The 15,451-nt window shown below is 36.2% G+C and overlaps 1 protein-coding gene across 20 annotated transcripts in view; it reads right to left on the bottom strand.

Annotated features, from left to right (window-relative positions):
• Positions 1–15,451, bottom strand: part of SLC4A10 (solute carrier family 4 member 10) — a 184,200-nt gene that overhangs the window by 78,709 nt on the left and 90,040 nt on the right. For all 20 annotated transcript variants that reach the window (XM_072932145.1, XM_072932147.1, XM_030278354.4 and 17 more), the window contains 2 exons: positions 13,524–13,605; positions 2,469–2,615 (listed from right to left, as the gene is read on the bottom strand). In XM_072932145.1, coding sequence (XP_072788246.1) covers positions 2,469–2,615; positions 13,524–13,605 — 229 coding nt within the window. The remainder of the gene's footprint in view (positions 1–2,468; positions 2,616–13,523; positions 13,606–15,451) is intronic.

The following is a 15,451-nucleotide window of genomic DNA, read 5'->3' as shown; positions in this document are numbered from 1 at the left end:
ATTAAAAGGTGTCAATAGAAAGATGGAGCTAAGCATTTCTGCTTGCTCAATTAAATCAGAATGATTTAAAAATTATGGACTAGTTTGGATCTACTCTCTCAGGTAATACTCATATTGAGTTACATATCAATAAAAGGAAGTGTACTTGTCTTCCTTCGAGCTTCCTTCAGTTCTAGCTACTGTTAGAAAGTTGTAGCCATGGGTAAGGACAGCTAAAAGAAGCTTACTGAGGTTTAGTGGGTTCAGATTTAGTGTGGGAAGTATCTGTTGCTCCCTCTGTGCAAATAAAGCATAGAAAAACCATGCTTATATTCTCTCTAAAGGCAAACCTTCTCCCCAGGCAGCACAACAAATTGTCTGAAACTCCTGTAAGGAAAAAAACATAGTAAAAGAAGGAGGTGTATATAGACTACTATTAATCTCTATATTATTTTTTCTGACTGTTCTGTATGTGCTTAACCTCACCATCAGTGTAGCATTTTAAGATTTGCCTTGATTATGCAAATCCCTTTCAAACTTGTCTATAGAATGCCACATTTCTGCCTGGATGGACCAATGTCAAAGCTCAAAATCTGTTTCACTGGCCCAGCTTCCAACAGTCAGATAGACAAAGGGGGAAACCCTCAGAATTGACTATTCAGATAATTATCCAGGCTGAAAAGACTGGATATTTCCAGATTTGTGGTTCTATCTTTGGATTCTTTGAATTGTTATCAACCAAGCACTTTGAAGAATATCTTCAGCAGTCTGAATCCAGAAAAGATTTCCATGTTTCTGGCCTGTAACTTGTCTGTCAAGTGACACCACTTACACACACCCTTTAATTGGTAACTATAATACCTTTAAAAGTGAAAATGTGACTTTAAAAACTGCAGATCTGTACTAATTTCTTGGGGTACACAAAGGACGAGTGCAGTGAACATCAAGCTACAAATCTTCAAGACTATCTTTTTTTTCATATTACTGCTATTTCACCCTCAGGGATACTTTGAACATAGGCTGATTTACCTAACACAGAATTATGCTAAACATTGCATTTTATTGTAGGGACAAATGTCAAAGGCAATTAAGAACAGATTCAGCCATTAATTTCTTTTTTTTTTTTTACTTTTGACATTAAGAAGGACACAAGCCTAGGTCTCCAGAAGTTGAAAGAACAGAGCTAAGTTCTCAGCCAAAACGTGTCACATACTGGCACTTAAATAAAACCAGATGACTCAACAGAAGACACTGTTTCATAGTTCAAGATATCTCACTTCTTGGCTAATGTAACTTTCAATTGTTTCTTTGTAATCTGACTTTATATGTATATATGCATATTCTTTTTCAAAACTGTTTTAATAATTTATGAACTTTGCTTTTTTCCAAGAAACTGGTTTCAATATAGTATTGGGTCTTTGTACGTTTAAAATCCATTCCAGACAGAACCACCGCCGCCAATTTTTTCTTCACTGTTCAGTCTTCAAAACATAACTTGTATCTGCTGAGTTTGAAAAAGTCTTGACTTTGTTTTACTCTCAGTATAATAAACCAATGTGCAAGATTTGAGAATTTCAACCTCTAACCATCACCCCTTACAATATACTTGCTCAAAAGATTTCCACATACATAATACAAACTTCTGATTAAAAGAAAGCCTTATAATTACTATTCTGTAACCTGAAATTACACTGGCACATTTCCCTAATGATTTAAAAACACACTATCAAATTGTTTTCTACACATGCTTCCATTATATTTTAAACATTTTCCATAGCCTTGGACATTTCATCACATGCACTTTTTATTTTCAAACAGCATGTAATATTCTCATGTTCTGAGACAAAGCTTGACTAATTTATTAATGACCGCCTTCTTGTCTTCTCTGTAATGTTTTCAAACTTAAAATTTTGAGAACTTTAGGAGTTTCATATCAAGTTTGTTTACTGAAAGGCATTTTCCCCTGCTTTTTCCTCAAGTCCACAGTTAGCAGATTCATGTTACAATGGCATATTTACAGTATCATGTTAGGAAAAAGGTAAACACAGCCTAGATCATGGTTAGAATCTGACAAAAAACTGCAGCTTCAGTAACATCAACATTACTACAAAACTAGTTGTAAAGGACCACAGCTCTTCTATATTTTAGGGGCAGATACTCCAGTGGGTATGCCGAGGGCAGCTGGTGCCATAAAGTATTTCCCCCTTCCCCCCTCAGTGGTGGCTGCAGTCTGTCCTTGTGAGAGCAGTTAGGAACAGCTCCCACAGTGCTCCCACAGTGCTAGAAACCACTGAGCTTTCTCATGCATTGCCTGCCACTGGCTGCTGCCCCAGTGGATTTGTTCAAAGGAATGAATCACCAGCAGAGGCTTTGGTGGATTCTCCAAACCCCTGCTGCTAATCGTGTCCAAGTGATAACAGGACAGAGTATGCACAATCATGCTGATGTTTATTATTTAAAGACATATCCAGAAATAAAATTTGTCTTACCAAAAGGAGGAGATTCTCTCCCATCTTCTAATCCTGAGTCCCGCTCTCTGTCTCTCTTTCTGTGTTTATGCCCGCGGTGCCGATGGCGTCGGTGACTTTTTCTTCCACCCAGTGGCACGTGTACCCCAATGAACAATGTTCGGTGGCCTACACGTACAAAAAGGTGTTTTTGAGAAAGGAACTATGGCAACATAGCAACATAGCCTTAACATATCCTTAAAGCATTAATGGTATCGTTCTTATGATAATTTTGAAGTTATATAATATTGATTAATCTAATGTTAATAGTAGTAACAGTATTGATTTGAATAATGATGATTAAGCATCACAGATACACAACCCCTTGATACAGGAAGAAATTCCAGTACTGAAGTCCTTATGATGCAATGCCAGATTTTCTTTTTCCTTCAAATTTGCATCTTTGTTTGTGAACTTGCAATAAAGCCAGACAGGTGTTCCGTTAAATGTCTTCCAAAACAGTAACATAAAGAGACACATGGATCCCTTTGGATTGAACATTTGGTAAAGTTGCTGTTTGCTTTGTGTGTACAAGAACTTTACCAAACTCATTCCTATTTATGAGCCAAACCTTGACAGAATTCTTGTGGGAAATTCACTGAATAAAAAACTAAGAAAGGGAAAAAAATAAAGAAATTGAAAAAACAACAAAATACTGTGTAAGCAAGAGCACAAAATCCCTATACCAGTTTACATGTTCACATCATAAATACATTGCTGGTATCTTAGGGTGCTTTCATTTCTTCTGCTTTATTTTTTTAAATATATGAGAAGGTACATATCATATGCCTGCTGCCTTCAAGCCTGATGAATTTTATGTTGCTGATCAAGCCCAAAATATTTAGGTCTCTTAGCTATGTGGGCTAACAGAATCAGAGCACAGTAAAGCATTTAGAAGAAGGAGAGCACACCAGAAATGTGCACTAACCAGAACAAATAGGAAAGGAATCATGACTCATTACAGGCAGGTCTCCTACATTTACTCAGCAGAAAGACATAGCCTAGATTACTCATCTCAAATAACATTATTTTCTCCTTGAAATGAACATACACAGGTCATGAATATTTGCTGCTTTGCTGTAATCATTCAGCAGTGTCAATCATCTAAAAAAGGTCAAGAACACTAAGCTAAGGTAGCACGTGATCTCTAATCCCATGGAGACTCCAGAGGAGGCAGAAAACACAGCAAGGCAGCCTGGGTCACAAAACATCAAAGAAATTCAATACTGACAGGAATTCTCTGCAGAGGCAGAGCTAAAAAAGCTGGAGAAAAGACTCTGGACAACACATTAGTTACTTTCTTAGCTTTGATCCATGTAGAGGGAACTAGAAAACAGAGGCACCAATTTATCCCAAGAAATTGTTTAAAGAGAACTGCTGCCTTTTGCATATTTCAAATGCATTGCAGTCAGTAGTGCATGACACAAGGAAAAATTTATTTAAAATATACTGAAGGACATGAGTAATGTAGTACTTTACATTTTTTAATCCCACTCCTTGGACAGAAGAAAAAGCAAAATAACATTTTGAGAGGAACGGTTTGCTGTTCCTAAGACTTTAGTAATTTCTAGAGGTGAAAATAGATTGCTTTTTTAATTTAGTAACTAAGTATATTCCTGCTGCTTTGTGATAAAAGTGGGTATGCTTATCCTAGTTTTCTCCCACATCAATGATCAGATTGTACCTGCATCAGGAAATGCTGACTGAGACTCACATTTCAATTAATTTCCAGGGCTGAAAACAGTACTTGAGTCCAGACTGTTCTTTATTCAGTACACTGGGATACAGTGCCAGAACATTCATGTGTCTGTGTCTGAATGCCACAGCAATTTTCTTATACAAACACAATCAGTTCACACTGAAAAAAAAAGGAACCTGGAAACTGAAATAGACATCAGGAAAAAGCAAAGTGGATTTTATTCTTCCTGTGTGAACCTACTGAGACCAGCAGAGTGCTACCTAGGCATAATTTCAATAAATACATGGAGAAAGGCAGATGCTTGTAAAAAGGTTCAGACAAATAAGAGGAAAAAAAATTGACAGGGGAAAAGCAATAGTTCTCTACAGAAAATTCATAGGGCAAAAAATTCTGAGAGTTAAGTAGTTCTGGTTTATTAAAAGATCACAATTGTGAAGCAAAAAGAGACCATCTGGGAACAAAAGAGTAATGAATTCTGAATTGCTGACAAAATGACAATGAATGATAGAAGCAGCAAAAAAAAAGAAAGATTAAATACAAAAGAAATCCAATTACTGTATTACCTTACTTCAAGTAACCTTTTCATGGTAGATATTATGAGCTAGAGCCAAGAATGTAATGTATGTTTTTCTGTACAAATTGTCCAAGGCATTATTAAACAAGAGTTTCCAGAGAGCTCTCTGTATTTGCCAAGACTAGAAGGTCAAACATGGACAGAGCAGGGCAGATCTCAGGAAAACCTGACTAAAATTTCTAACAAGAAAGGACATCTAGAACTGAGTGAACTCAGGATCAAACAGGATAACCACTATCCAGGATATCCTTATAGACAATAACTGATCATATATGGGCATTTCTTTCATTTATCTTTAAGAATTTTTTGTGTCTTTTATTATTTACTTCATCAGGATGCCAACTTAAAATGACTGAATATTGCTCAAATATTGTAAAATAATTCTGCTCTGCCATACACTTTCACAGGACCTATCTCAATTAGATCATGATTTCTCATTCTTTTGGCAAGGCTGCTAATGACATTAAAGTATGTGAAACAGTAATAACTGCAGGTTACATTGACATTAGGTACAACCTAACAGCCATTCTCACACAGAACTGACACATGGTTTAAGAGGTGAACATAATATGTTGCTCTCCCTACCAGATGGGTGTGCTTTTTGTGTTAAAATTGTTTTTGGAACAATGGGAGGCACTGGGGCAAAAAAATCTGTACTCTTAGCATTCCATTAAAAAGATCTTAATTCCATAAATTAAGGGAAATATTTACAAATCCTTTCTTTCCATCTCCATTTTCCCTTAAAATGTCACATCACTCAAATAATTGTAATGGGATTTCCAGAAGTACCTAAGTTAAGTCACCAAGCATCATCAATTATAAAGGGTTATGTGTTTTCAGAGCTTTAGAAATCCCACTACATTTCTTTTTCTTTCCATTATTTAATGCATAAGATAGGTAGCTAGGATAAGGTTCTGGTTTTAAAGACCCAGAATGCCAGATTCTCAAAACCATTTCTAGATGTTACTTCAGTCATTCTCACAGGATATGCAGAAAATTCTTGCTATTCTGAGCCTGGGTTTTTAGATTATTAATTTGCTATTGGGTTCTTAAAATAAATTTAAATGTAAGGAATAATTTCTCCTTTGAAACTCAGCAACCCCAAACAACACTTCTACTTAGAGTTTATTCTCAGAAATGTCTCTGCAAGATGCATTCATATTAATAATATATGTTTCATCTCTTTCTTTTCTAGGGCAATGATTTCATTCCTCCACAAACTGAAGACATTTACAGCACAATAATTTTTTTCTTCAAAAGTTTAGGGGAGCTCCTGATTTTTCCACATGTTTCTATGCACCTTTATCTGTCTCAAAGTTAATCATAATTAATAGGACCCCTTTTAAATATTTTATAATATCATTTGGATTTAATGTAATCCTGTAAAAATTAAAAAGAATGCTTTATAACAGGGGTTATTATTTCTTCAATCCTTAAATACTTAAACTCAAGGAGTGTGTTAATGCTTTGAAGGTAAACCAAAAGCTTCTTATACTATAAATGTATACATTTGAACTAACTTTATATTCTGGGTTTTGTTCCCCAGCTATGTGCAATTTGATTCAGAATAGTCTTTTATTAAAAATAATCTTTTTACAATTTACCAGTGGATGTGTAGCACTGCATAAACATCATTGCAGAGCAGAGCAATTCAGTGCATTGTATTTCATTAATAAGCTTTCACATTCTAAATAATCTTTTTATTTTCTCAGTTTTTAAAAATTACTTGCTCCTAAATCCTAATACTGAAAATACTAATGCATGTGTTCAGGTTTCACTTTTATAGCAGCACACCTGGAATAAATCAACATTTGAGTACAGAGTGTGTTTTTGCAAGGACAAAATCATAGTCTTTCTATGATAAAACACTACTGATGCTAATGTAAGGTTAATTGAAAAACTCAGGAAGATCAGATAAATCCCATGGCTCACTGATACCTAAACCAATTCTGACTTTTTAAATTGTAACATAAATTAAACACAGCATAAAGCATGGAGAAGAGCCTCTCTCAGCATGGAAATTCCTTCAGGTCTCCATATTACACCAGGAATGTGAAACTCAGGTAGGTACTTCAGAGCTTCTTAGTGAACCATCCCAGTTGGTGGCAATTGTATAAAAAAATGACTGTCCTGGATCTAAACATCCATGAGCACCACATGCTCAGGATCCATGTGCTTGTTCTGCCTTCCACCTGGGATTGTCTGAATCTGCCTGAGGCATCTGACACCAAGGCTTTCAGATCCCTGCTCACAGGCATGGAGAGAAGGGGCAGAGAAGGGAACAGATGGGTCTTGAAACACCTCCAGAAAGAGCAAAGGCAAAGACCTACTGAGGAGACACATTGCAAAGGCAAGATGCCTTGAGAAAGAATACTTTGCCAACAGTCCAAACCAAGTCTCAGCTGACTGCTGACCTGAGCAGGACCAGAGGGGTTTCTCCCTCCTCTGGAAAGCACTCAGTGACTTGAAGTCTATCCTATGTATTGACAGCTAGAGCTGAACCAAATGCAATTTTTCCTCCTCTCAAAAATGAATGGCGAGGTAGAGACAGAAAACCATTGGTCCATGTAGGGTTAAAAAGTTGCCTTTTTCCTTGCAGGAAAGAAAGTGATTATGGTGAATTGTGTAGGAGTAGAGAGTACATGATTCATGATTCATGATTCGTTATTGTAGTGCAGCAGCGAGGCAGAGCTGGAGAAAAAGCAGAAAGGACAAAAGCAATCCTTCCTAAATCAACAGTTTACATTGCTGTCTAGGGTTATGGTTCGCCCAAAACCCATTTTTCACTTTTTTGCTGTGCCATAATTTGGAGGAACTGACAAGAAAACCTTCAAAGTTTCTTTTAGATTATACATGTAATTTATATTCTAGAGTAGATTATAACAGAAATTATATAGAAAAAAATAAAAACAATATCCCTGACTCAAGATAACATTAAGGACACATTGAATATGGAGGATAAAAGCATCTCACTGATGCCATTAAAATTAAGGACTTTTTAAAGGTCATTCACTGCTCTCCCAAAAAAATCTTGCAGTTTAAGAAAAGATTTTTCCAGATTGTAGGTTGTCTAAAAAATACTTTTTTACCAGTACTTATGTTCCAAATTTCCTAGATTCCTCCAGAGGAAACCAGAAGTGTTGTATGTATGGTTCTATCACGAGATCACAACCTTGCCAGACAAAAGAAAAAAAGATAAACAACTCTTTCCACTGATGGAGAGTGAAGCTGTGGTTATTGGAGGGAAGAATTTGACCTATATTTCTAAATTAGCAACAAGCCAAAAAAAAAAAAAAAATAAAAAAAAAGCAACCTCAGTACCCGTACAACTGTGTGTTAAACAATTAATGTTTCTATCTTTTCTATCTTCTGATGGTGCTATTTAGCAGCTTTCACCAACAATGGCAAATTTGTTTATGCCAGTTTCATCTGGGATTTCACAAAGTGAAGTATTTGAATGTATTAGTCCCTACAAATACTGAAAAGGTTTTCTGTCTGTGAAGCTCAGAGCAAATTCCAACCAAATTCACAACCAAACTTTATCATCAGCTAAAGACTGTGGCAACCAACACTGTGGCACTTGTTTGCTTCCATTATTTCATTATTCATCGTTTCAAAGAGATTCTGTGAGCATATCCTTCAGACTTATTCAGGAACCTTCAAGGTGAACCACCTTCCCACTAACACAGAAACTGCTGAGGAGGGACAAGGGGTGCAAAGGGATCAAACCAGGTGACTGCCAAGACAAAAGGAGAAAAGTGAGATCTCAAGGAATATTGAATTACACAAGAAAAAAAAAACCTAGATGAGGGGCACTACAGACATATGTGCCATTATGAATCACAAATGGAACAAACCTGAGTATGTGATACCTGGTAGGCAACAAAATGAAAGAGCAACCTTTCAGGTACAGACTAAGCCAAATCAGTCTGGACTCTGCTTCCTCAGGTGTTTTGTTGTTTGTTTTTTTTTTTTCCCCATGGAAGCACAGAGAACATTGCTGCAAGGAGCACGAGCGAGGTCAGAGTCACCGTCAGGATGAGCAGGGCACCCCAGGGAAGCACAGGCAAGGAAGCTTGGAGCAGGGGTCTGTACTGACATGGCAACAAATCATTTGCAGTAGGCTGCAGCATCCTGGGAGCCAAAGGGAAGGGAAATCTTGGTTGATGCTCCTCTCTGACCAAGCAGAGCCTGTGTCTGACTTGTTTGTACATTGAGGTACAGGTGAATCAAGGCCGGGTTATTAAAATTTATATTCTTTCAGTCCTATGAGCTGCTAGGTCCTATTAATTTTCAGATAAATAATGTCAGTGGAAGACAGGTGTGCTATGATCTTATTTCTACAAAAAAGGTCCTGTCTTTTAGAGAATAAAAGGCTACTTAAAACACTTTAGCCACTCAAATCTCTACTAAGTTATAATATATGGAGTGTGACATTTAATCACAATGAGGTTTTTCATCTATTAACCCTAACAGTATAAAATCAAAATTTCATTAAAATAATTTTTAAATTATTGTCACAAGCTAGAACAAATCTAAAAAGAAAAAAGTTAACTAAAATAACCATTTTTAAAAGAGGATAATTAAATACTCTGGAGTTTCACCTTTTTTGCTCAGCACCTACTATCAAAATTATTCTTCATGCAGATTATTAATTACAAAATATCTCTACGAGATTTATAATCGATTTTTGGTTTATTAAGTTTAAAGTCTCAGGTTCTGTATTATTCTGTGTTCTGCTATTATATTTACATTCTAATTAAGCTTGAAGGTTTTTTGTGACTTTTAGTAAGCAATCCACACAATCTGAATTTTGTAAAAAGTGTCAGGAGCCATATTCTGATCTACAGTCATGCATATACCAGATACAGTGTTTCATGTGTCCTCAGAGATATGAAACATGGCAAACTTGATTTCCCCTGAGGCAAATTTTCCCATGCCACTTAGGCAGATTAAAATGAATGAAACATAAAAAGCTTAAGCAAAATCTTGACTTCCCCGAATCAAGGATCATTTTGCCATTTTCTCCAACAAAGCCAGAATTCATCTCTGATTCATGCTGCGACCTTCACCTAGCAATCTGATCTCCAGCCATCTTCCTTTTGAAGCTACTTCTCAAACCAGGTAATACCACAGCAGTTCTGAAACACTCTCACAAAAATCCTCAATCTGCAGTAGAGCACCTCCAGAAGGAGTCCATGGATCGGTCACTTTTCCCCTCAGCTAACACAGTGGGCATAAGGAAAAGACCTTGGTCACAGTGTATTTAGTGTCCATCCCCTTGCATATCTGCGTAGTCCAAAAATCAGCATGTGACCTGAGAGAATCTGAGATCTCCAGCCCGGAGCAATCCCAGAATTTCTGACCTGTGAGATAAACAGCAGGTAGATCCATGTGATCAGAAGCTGTTCTTACTGAACACGTTGGAGCAATGGCAGCCCCACGGAATGAGCCGAGAGCAGCTGCTGGATTCCACATCTGCCCATGAACACGTGCCCTGCTGCCCTCGGTACAGGTACATGCACAACCTGTCATTTTGCAATTAAACACTTGAGCATCCAGAATCAGTGCCCAAGTCTCATTTAGGAATTCCACCACTGATAAAAATGACAGCATATTTATCTGAGTAGGATTTTTGTCAGCACACACATTCAAAGATCGCATGTGATACAGATGATTATAACCAGGGAATATCTTCTTTTTTTTCCTTTTAGAAATGCTTTCTCAGTCCTTCCATCAATGCAATCGTCAGGCAAATGACCTATTCAATATCAGTGACTGATCCTGACCTTACAACTCACATAAAATTAACTATGTGGAAAAATAATTCGTGCTGAAAATCCGAATGCCAAACCTCTGCATACAATTCACCTCTAAAGCACTATAAAACTTAAGTAAAAAGATACAATTTGAAGCACTTACTGCTGGTATCATTACTGGCACTAAGATGAGCACCACATCTCTTCTGTTCCCATAGGTACAGCAGTTCCTATCTTATGTTCCCAAGGTTTTACTATACTCCTCATGGAAAGAAAATACTGATCTAGAGAGACTGAGGCAAAAATCTGTTCTTGTGTCCATTCTTTGAGGCAGATTTAATCACCATATCTTTATGCTTTCAGCAATAAATGTACTTGCAATATATTGCACAATGACTGCCTAAAATATGCAAGTCCAAATATTTGACATTTGAAATTTCAGATGGAAGTTTTAGTACACATTTAAATCTGTATTTATGAAGTTTGAATGTTGATAGTTTAAACTTAAAAAAAAAAGACAAAATACTTACAATTGTAAGATTTAATAAGAACTTGAATACTGATTTTCAGATTTAAACCTGTAGCTCTTCATATGAATTTGAATTTTTGAAATGTTGCTGCCATGGTGCCATTAAAACTTACATCCTGGCAAAGCTATTCTTCCCTAGAATATTCAGTAACTAGCTATTTACATTTTTAAAACATAAACCAATTAAATGTCTGTCAAAAGCTAATTATGTAATACATATTAATAGTCTGGTAATACTCTTTTTCTAAGATATGCAATTAGCACCTGATTATTTAATTTCATATTTCATAGTTGTTAAGTCATTAGGAAAAAGGTACATTTTTCAGCAGAACCCAACACAACGTCAGTGAGTAAGACATATTTGTGAGTCACGTTCTCTATTTCTGGGGAGAGAAGTGCTTAAATGTACTGCAAAACAAATGGGCATGCTATTAACAGCAAATGGATATTAAAATCTGCACTGTCTTCAAAACTTATTCTGTCACTTGGTCTTTTTAAATATATGATTATATATTTAAAGACAAACTGATCTGAACTTAGAGTGAGCATGAAATTATCTGAGAAAGCTAACTGCATCATGAAGGATTGATTCTACACTGAAAAAATTGTTTTCTTAGAACATTATAAACAATAGAGTTTTATTGTTAATAAAAGCAGATTCATTTGATAACTGCAGAATTTTTCAATATTCTGAATTTAATTTAACTTAAATTGATGGGAAGGTTGTGGGAGTGTCACTGCCATGTTCCAATTTCTACTGATAACTTCCTAAGAGCATATCTTTGAATAAATTTTTTCCCTGATATTTCACAAGAACAACTCTATACATACAGGATGGTGGGGGAAAAATAATTAAATACAGTTCTTAAATTATATTCCATATAGTCACATGTGGAACATCACAGTAATTCTGACAACCTTAATGTGACTTAAGCTTATATGACTGAGCTAAAAAATGTCATTCTGCAGAAAGCTGTACATCTTTAAAATGCCACCTTACTATAATCAATAAAATGACTAGGCAAAAGAATATTTTTGTGGGTTGACTCACCCCACAAAATCTTTTTGAGTCAGTACCATAGAGAAAGGGAGACAGGGAGTACCCATTATTTTATTGGGTGTTTCTCTGAGGACACCAGATACAGTGGTTTCTCTTTTATCAAGGATGCAATCAAGGGAATGAAGACCACAGATTAAATGTGAGATTTAAGATAGGAGGTTTTGTGCCTATGCCCAAAACTGGCATTGCAGCCTGACCCACTGGTACTCTCACCCCTGGAGACACCAAAACTCTAAATGCTACCCTGAAACATCTTACCTGAGATCTATTCTTGCACACACCCAGACCTCCCCCAGGCTGAGTAGAGAGGTACCTACCTCATACATGCCACACTGCACAACATCTGACATCCTTCTGTCAGAGACAACCTCACACAGACACAGTCAGCCCCTCTCAAATGCAGCTACATCTGCTTTTTGAGAGAGGCACTGCTGAAGGAAGCAGTGACAGAGAGTTGCAGTGTAACACTGTTATTTCAATGAAATCATCAATATGGCCAATGTGTATCAGAGAATACAAAGTTCATACAGACAGGAAAAAAAAAAAAAAGAAAAAAAATTATGAAGTAATCAATGGTAGCCATTTAGAAAACTCTAGTTCCTGCACAGATGGAGATAGCTCTCTTTAGAACTGAAGCAGGGAACTTTTCAGACAGAGCATGCTGATCTTAGTATTTCTTTTGGGCTAGTTCATGTGTGACAATGACAGGAATCTCCATGTCCCACTACAAGAAGCTAACAAAATCAGCCAGTTCCAGTCTCAGCAAAGGGATATCATATGTGCAACAGAAACTCATTTTCATCATAACTATGACTTGGGAGTTCACACAACTCAATACAAGAATTAGTATAATATATACAAAATACAGTAGTAAGCAAAATTTGGGATACACTAAACAAACAGAAATGCAATTGACTCATTAGACCAATATCTAAAGAGTTCTCATAATTTCTCCGTTTCTTCTACATGATAAACTTAGGTGGTTTCTGCAGTAGATATCAGTAAATATGTATCCAATCTCTGACACTCCAGAATCTTTTGGTTCAGCTGAAGATGTGGCTAGGCAGCCACATGAGGATTGTAATGCAAATGTAGAAGCCTTTATAAGTAAAAAATCAGCAGTCCTGCTTGCAATTGCACACCCGAAAGCTTAAAAGACTTATCTAAAGTCACACGTGCATATTCACAGGACTTGACCATAGATCACCAAAAACTAGCAAACTCCTTCCACCATCATCCATTTCTGGACACTGCTGTGAGTGAAAACAGTATTTCTCTTTTTAAAATAAATCACAAGATTCTACTCTCTTGTCTCTTTGCATCCCTGCTCAAATCAATAAGTTTACACATTGGAATTACATTTCAGTACTTTCAGAAGAAAGTGACAATATAAAGCACAGAAAAATCATCCTTCACCTTCTAGATCTTCCTTTTCAAAATGTGTCTTGAGAATGGATCGAGTTCCACCTCTATCCACAACAGCCTCTTCATCATTTCTCTACAAAACAGAAAAAAGGACAGATAATCCACTTTTCATTTGGAAACTACTGGCAAGATTGTACAGAACTATAAAACAAAGATGGTTTTAATATTTCATTATTAACTTTTCCAACTCAAGAACAAAAAGGGGTTTAATAATTTAATTTTACTTATTAAATCTATTTCTTATGCATCAGTTTTTACTTGAGGTATGATAACAGCTAACTTCGATGTGCAAAACTTCTGGTAAAACCTGCAAGATAATAAGTAAACACTGGTTACTGGAAACCAAGAAAAACATGAGCCAGTAGGACAATGAAAGAGATGAAAGAAGAAATGTCTGATCAAGGCAGCTTTATTCTTGTGCACCTTAAGAAAGGGGTTGCACATGTATTTTTGTCTTGAGACCAGGAGCTTGAGCTACATGCAGAATTCCCTAACTATTACTACTAAGACTCCTTTTACTTTGGCAAAGCTAGACAATAACACTCAGTAAAATAAAACTAACACCATGAAAACAACTGGCTTCACTTACTAGTGAATTGCAAAGCCTTTTCTTTACACTAGATGCTGTGCTAAAATGGTTCACTATGAGTTTGACATCACTTCTGAAAAAATCCAGCTTCTAAATACAGACTATATTTCACAATATGAAAGAGTGATTTCCATTAAATTATTATGAAAACTGATGCATTTTTAAAAAGTACCAATTAATATATTTACTTGTCTTTAATAGAGGGGTTTTAGCAAATTATATTAGAAGTAGAACTACTTGATTTCAATAGGCAAAATTGGTATCTTAAAGCAAGTCTGAAACAAGGGGATTTAAATACCAGAGTTGCATGATATACATCTATATATAGAATGCAATGAAAAAGAATGAGAAATGAAAGTCTTTGAGCACCTGTCCTTAAAGATCAGATGCCTCAGGCAAAAAGATTGACTTATATAGCTGGCTGTGGTGCATTCTGAATGTAAGCTTTGTTTCAGGCTCCTTTCTTTTTTAAAAATAGCTGTCATGCTGTAGCTAGCTTACATAGAAAAATCCTACGAGTGTGTCAGCACCAAGCATCTGGGCTGTTAAAGAAAGAAAGACCAAGTGTTAAAATGTCTTTATTAGAGCTTTCCCACAGATAATAGTGCATAACTAAAATATGACAATAAGAAATGGGCTTCTATTTAAACTGTTTTGTCTTTTCATAATTTAGAATTAGCTAATAGCCCATTAAGATGCACCAGGAAAGTATAACTTTGCATAAACCATTTGATAATTTCACTAAAATGAATCCATTATTATAAAGCAGTTAGACATAACAATGCCATGCCCCTGGGTGAATGATTAGGCAGGATGTCAAAGGCCAAGTATTACAGCCATATAATAAATAAGGCTATTCTACCATAAGACATTTGCATCAGAAAGGAAGCAAAGTTAGGGAGAATTTGCAGTGGGGAAAATACTAAATTGCTGGGCAGTTTAAAGCCTTTAGAGAGTATCTAAGTAAATTAAATACAAATTAATTCATTAATATTTATCAAAATATGCTCATACACTTTGACTTCTCCTTTCCCATGTGTTCAATTTTCAGCTTCTGGCAGACTTTTACTTCTCTGCCTCCTCTTCCTGTAATGTCACAGCAAGTCTCAGCCTTGCCTCATTCTCAGAAGTGGGTTTATTTCATTAATATTACAGGGAAAAACAGCTTAATTGGGAGTGCTGTGTTGTTAGCAATTCACTTGTCAAATTCTGAGCAAAGTCCAATTAAACAGGCCTGGCACTGAGCATGCTGACTTCCCAGGGAGCAGCATAAAAGCCACCTCACATTTACCAGTACAAGAGTTGTACTGCATTTACTCTAGAAGCAATT

This window comes from Taeniopygia guttata, chromosome 7 (genome assembly GCF_048771995.1).
Source record: "Taeniopygia guttata chromosome 7, bTaeGut7.mat, whole genome shotgun sequence".
Lineage (NCBI taxonomy): Eukaryota > Metazoa > Chordata > Aves > Passeriformes > Estrildidae > Taeniopygia > Taeniopygia guttata.
This window is presented reverse-complemented; position numbering and strand designations above follow the sequence as displayed.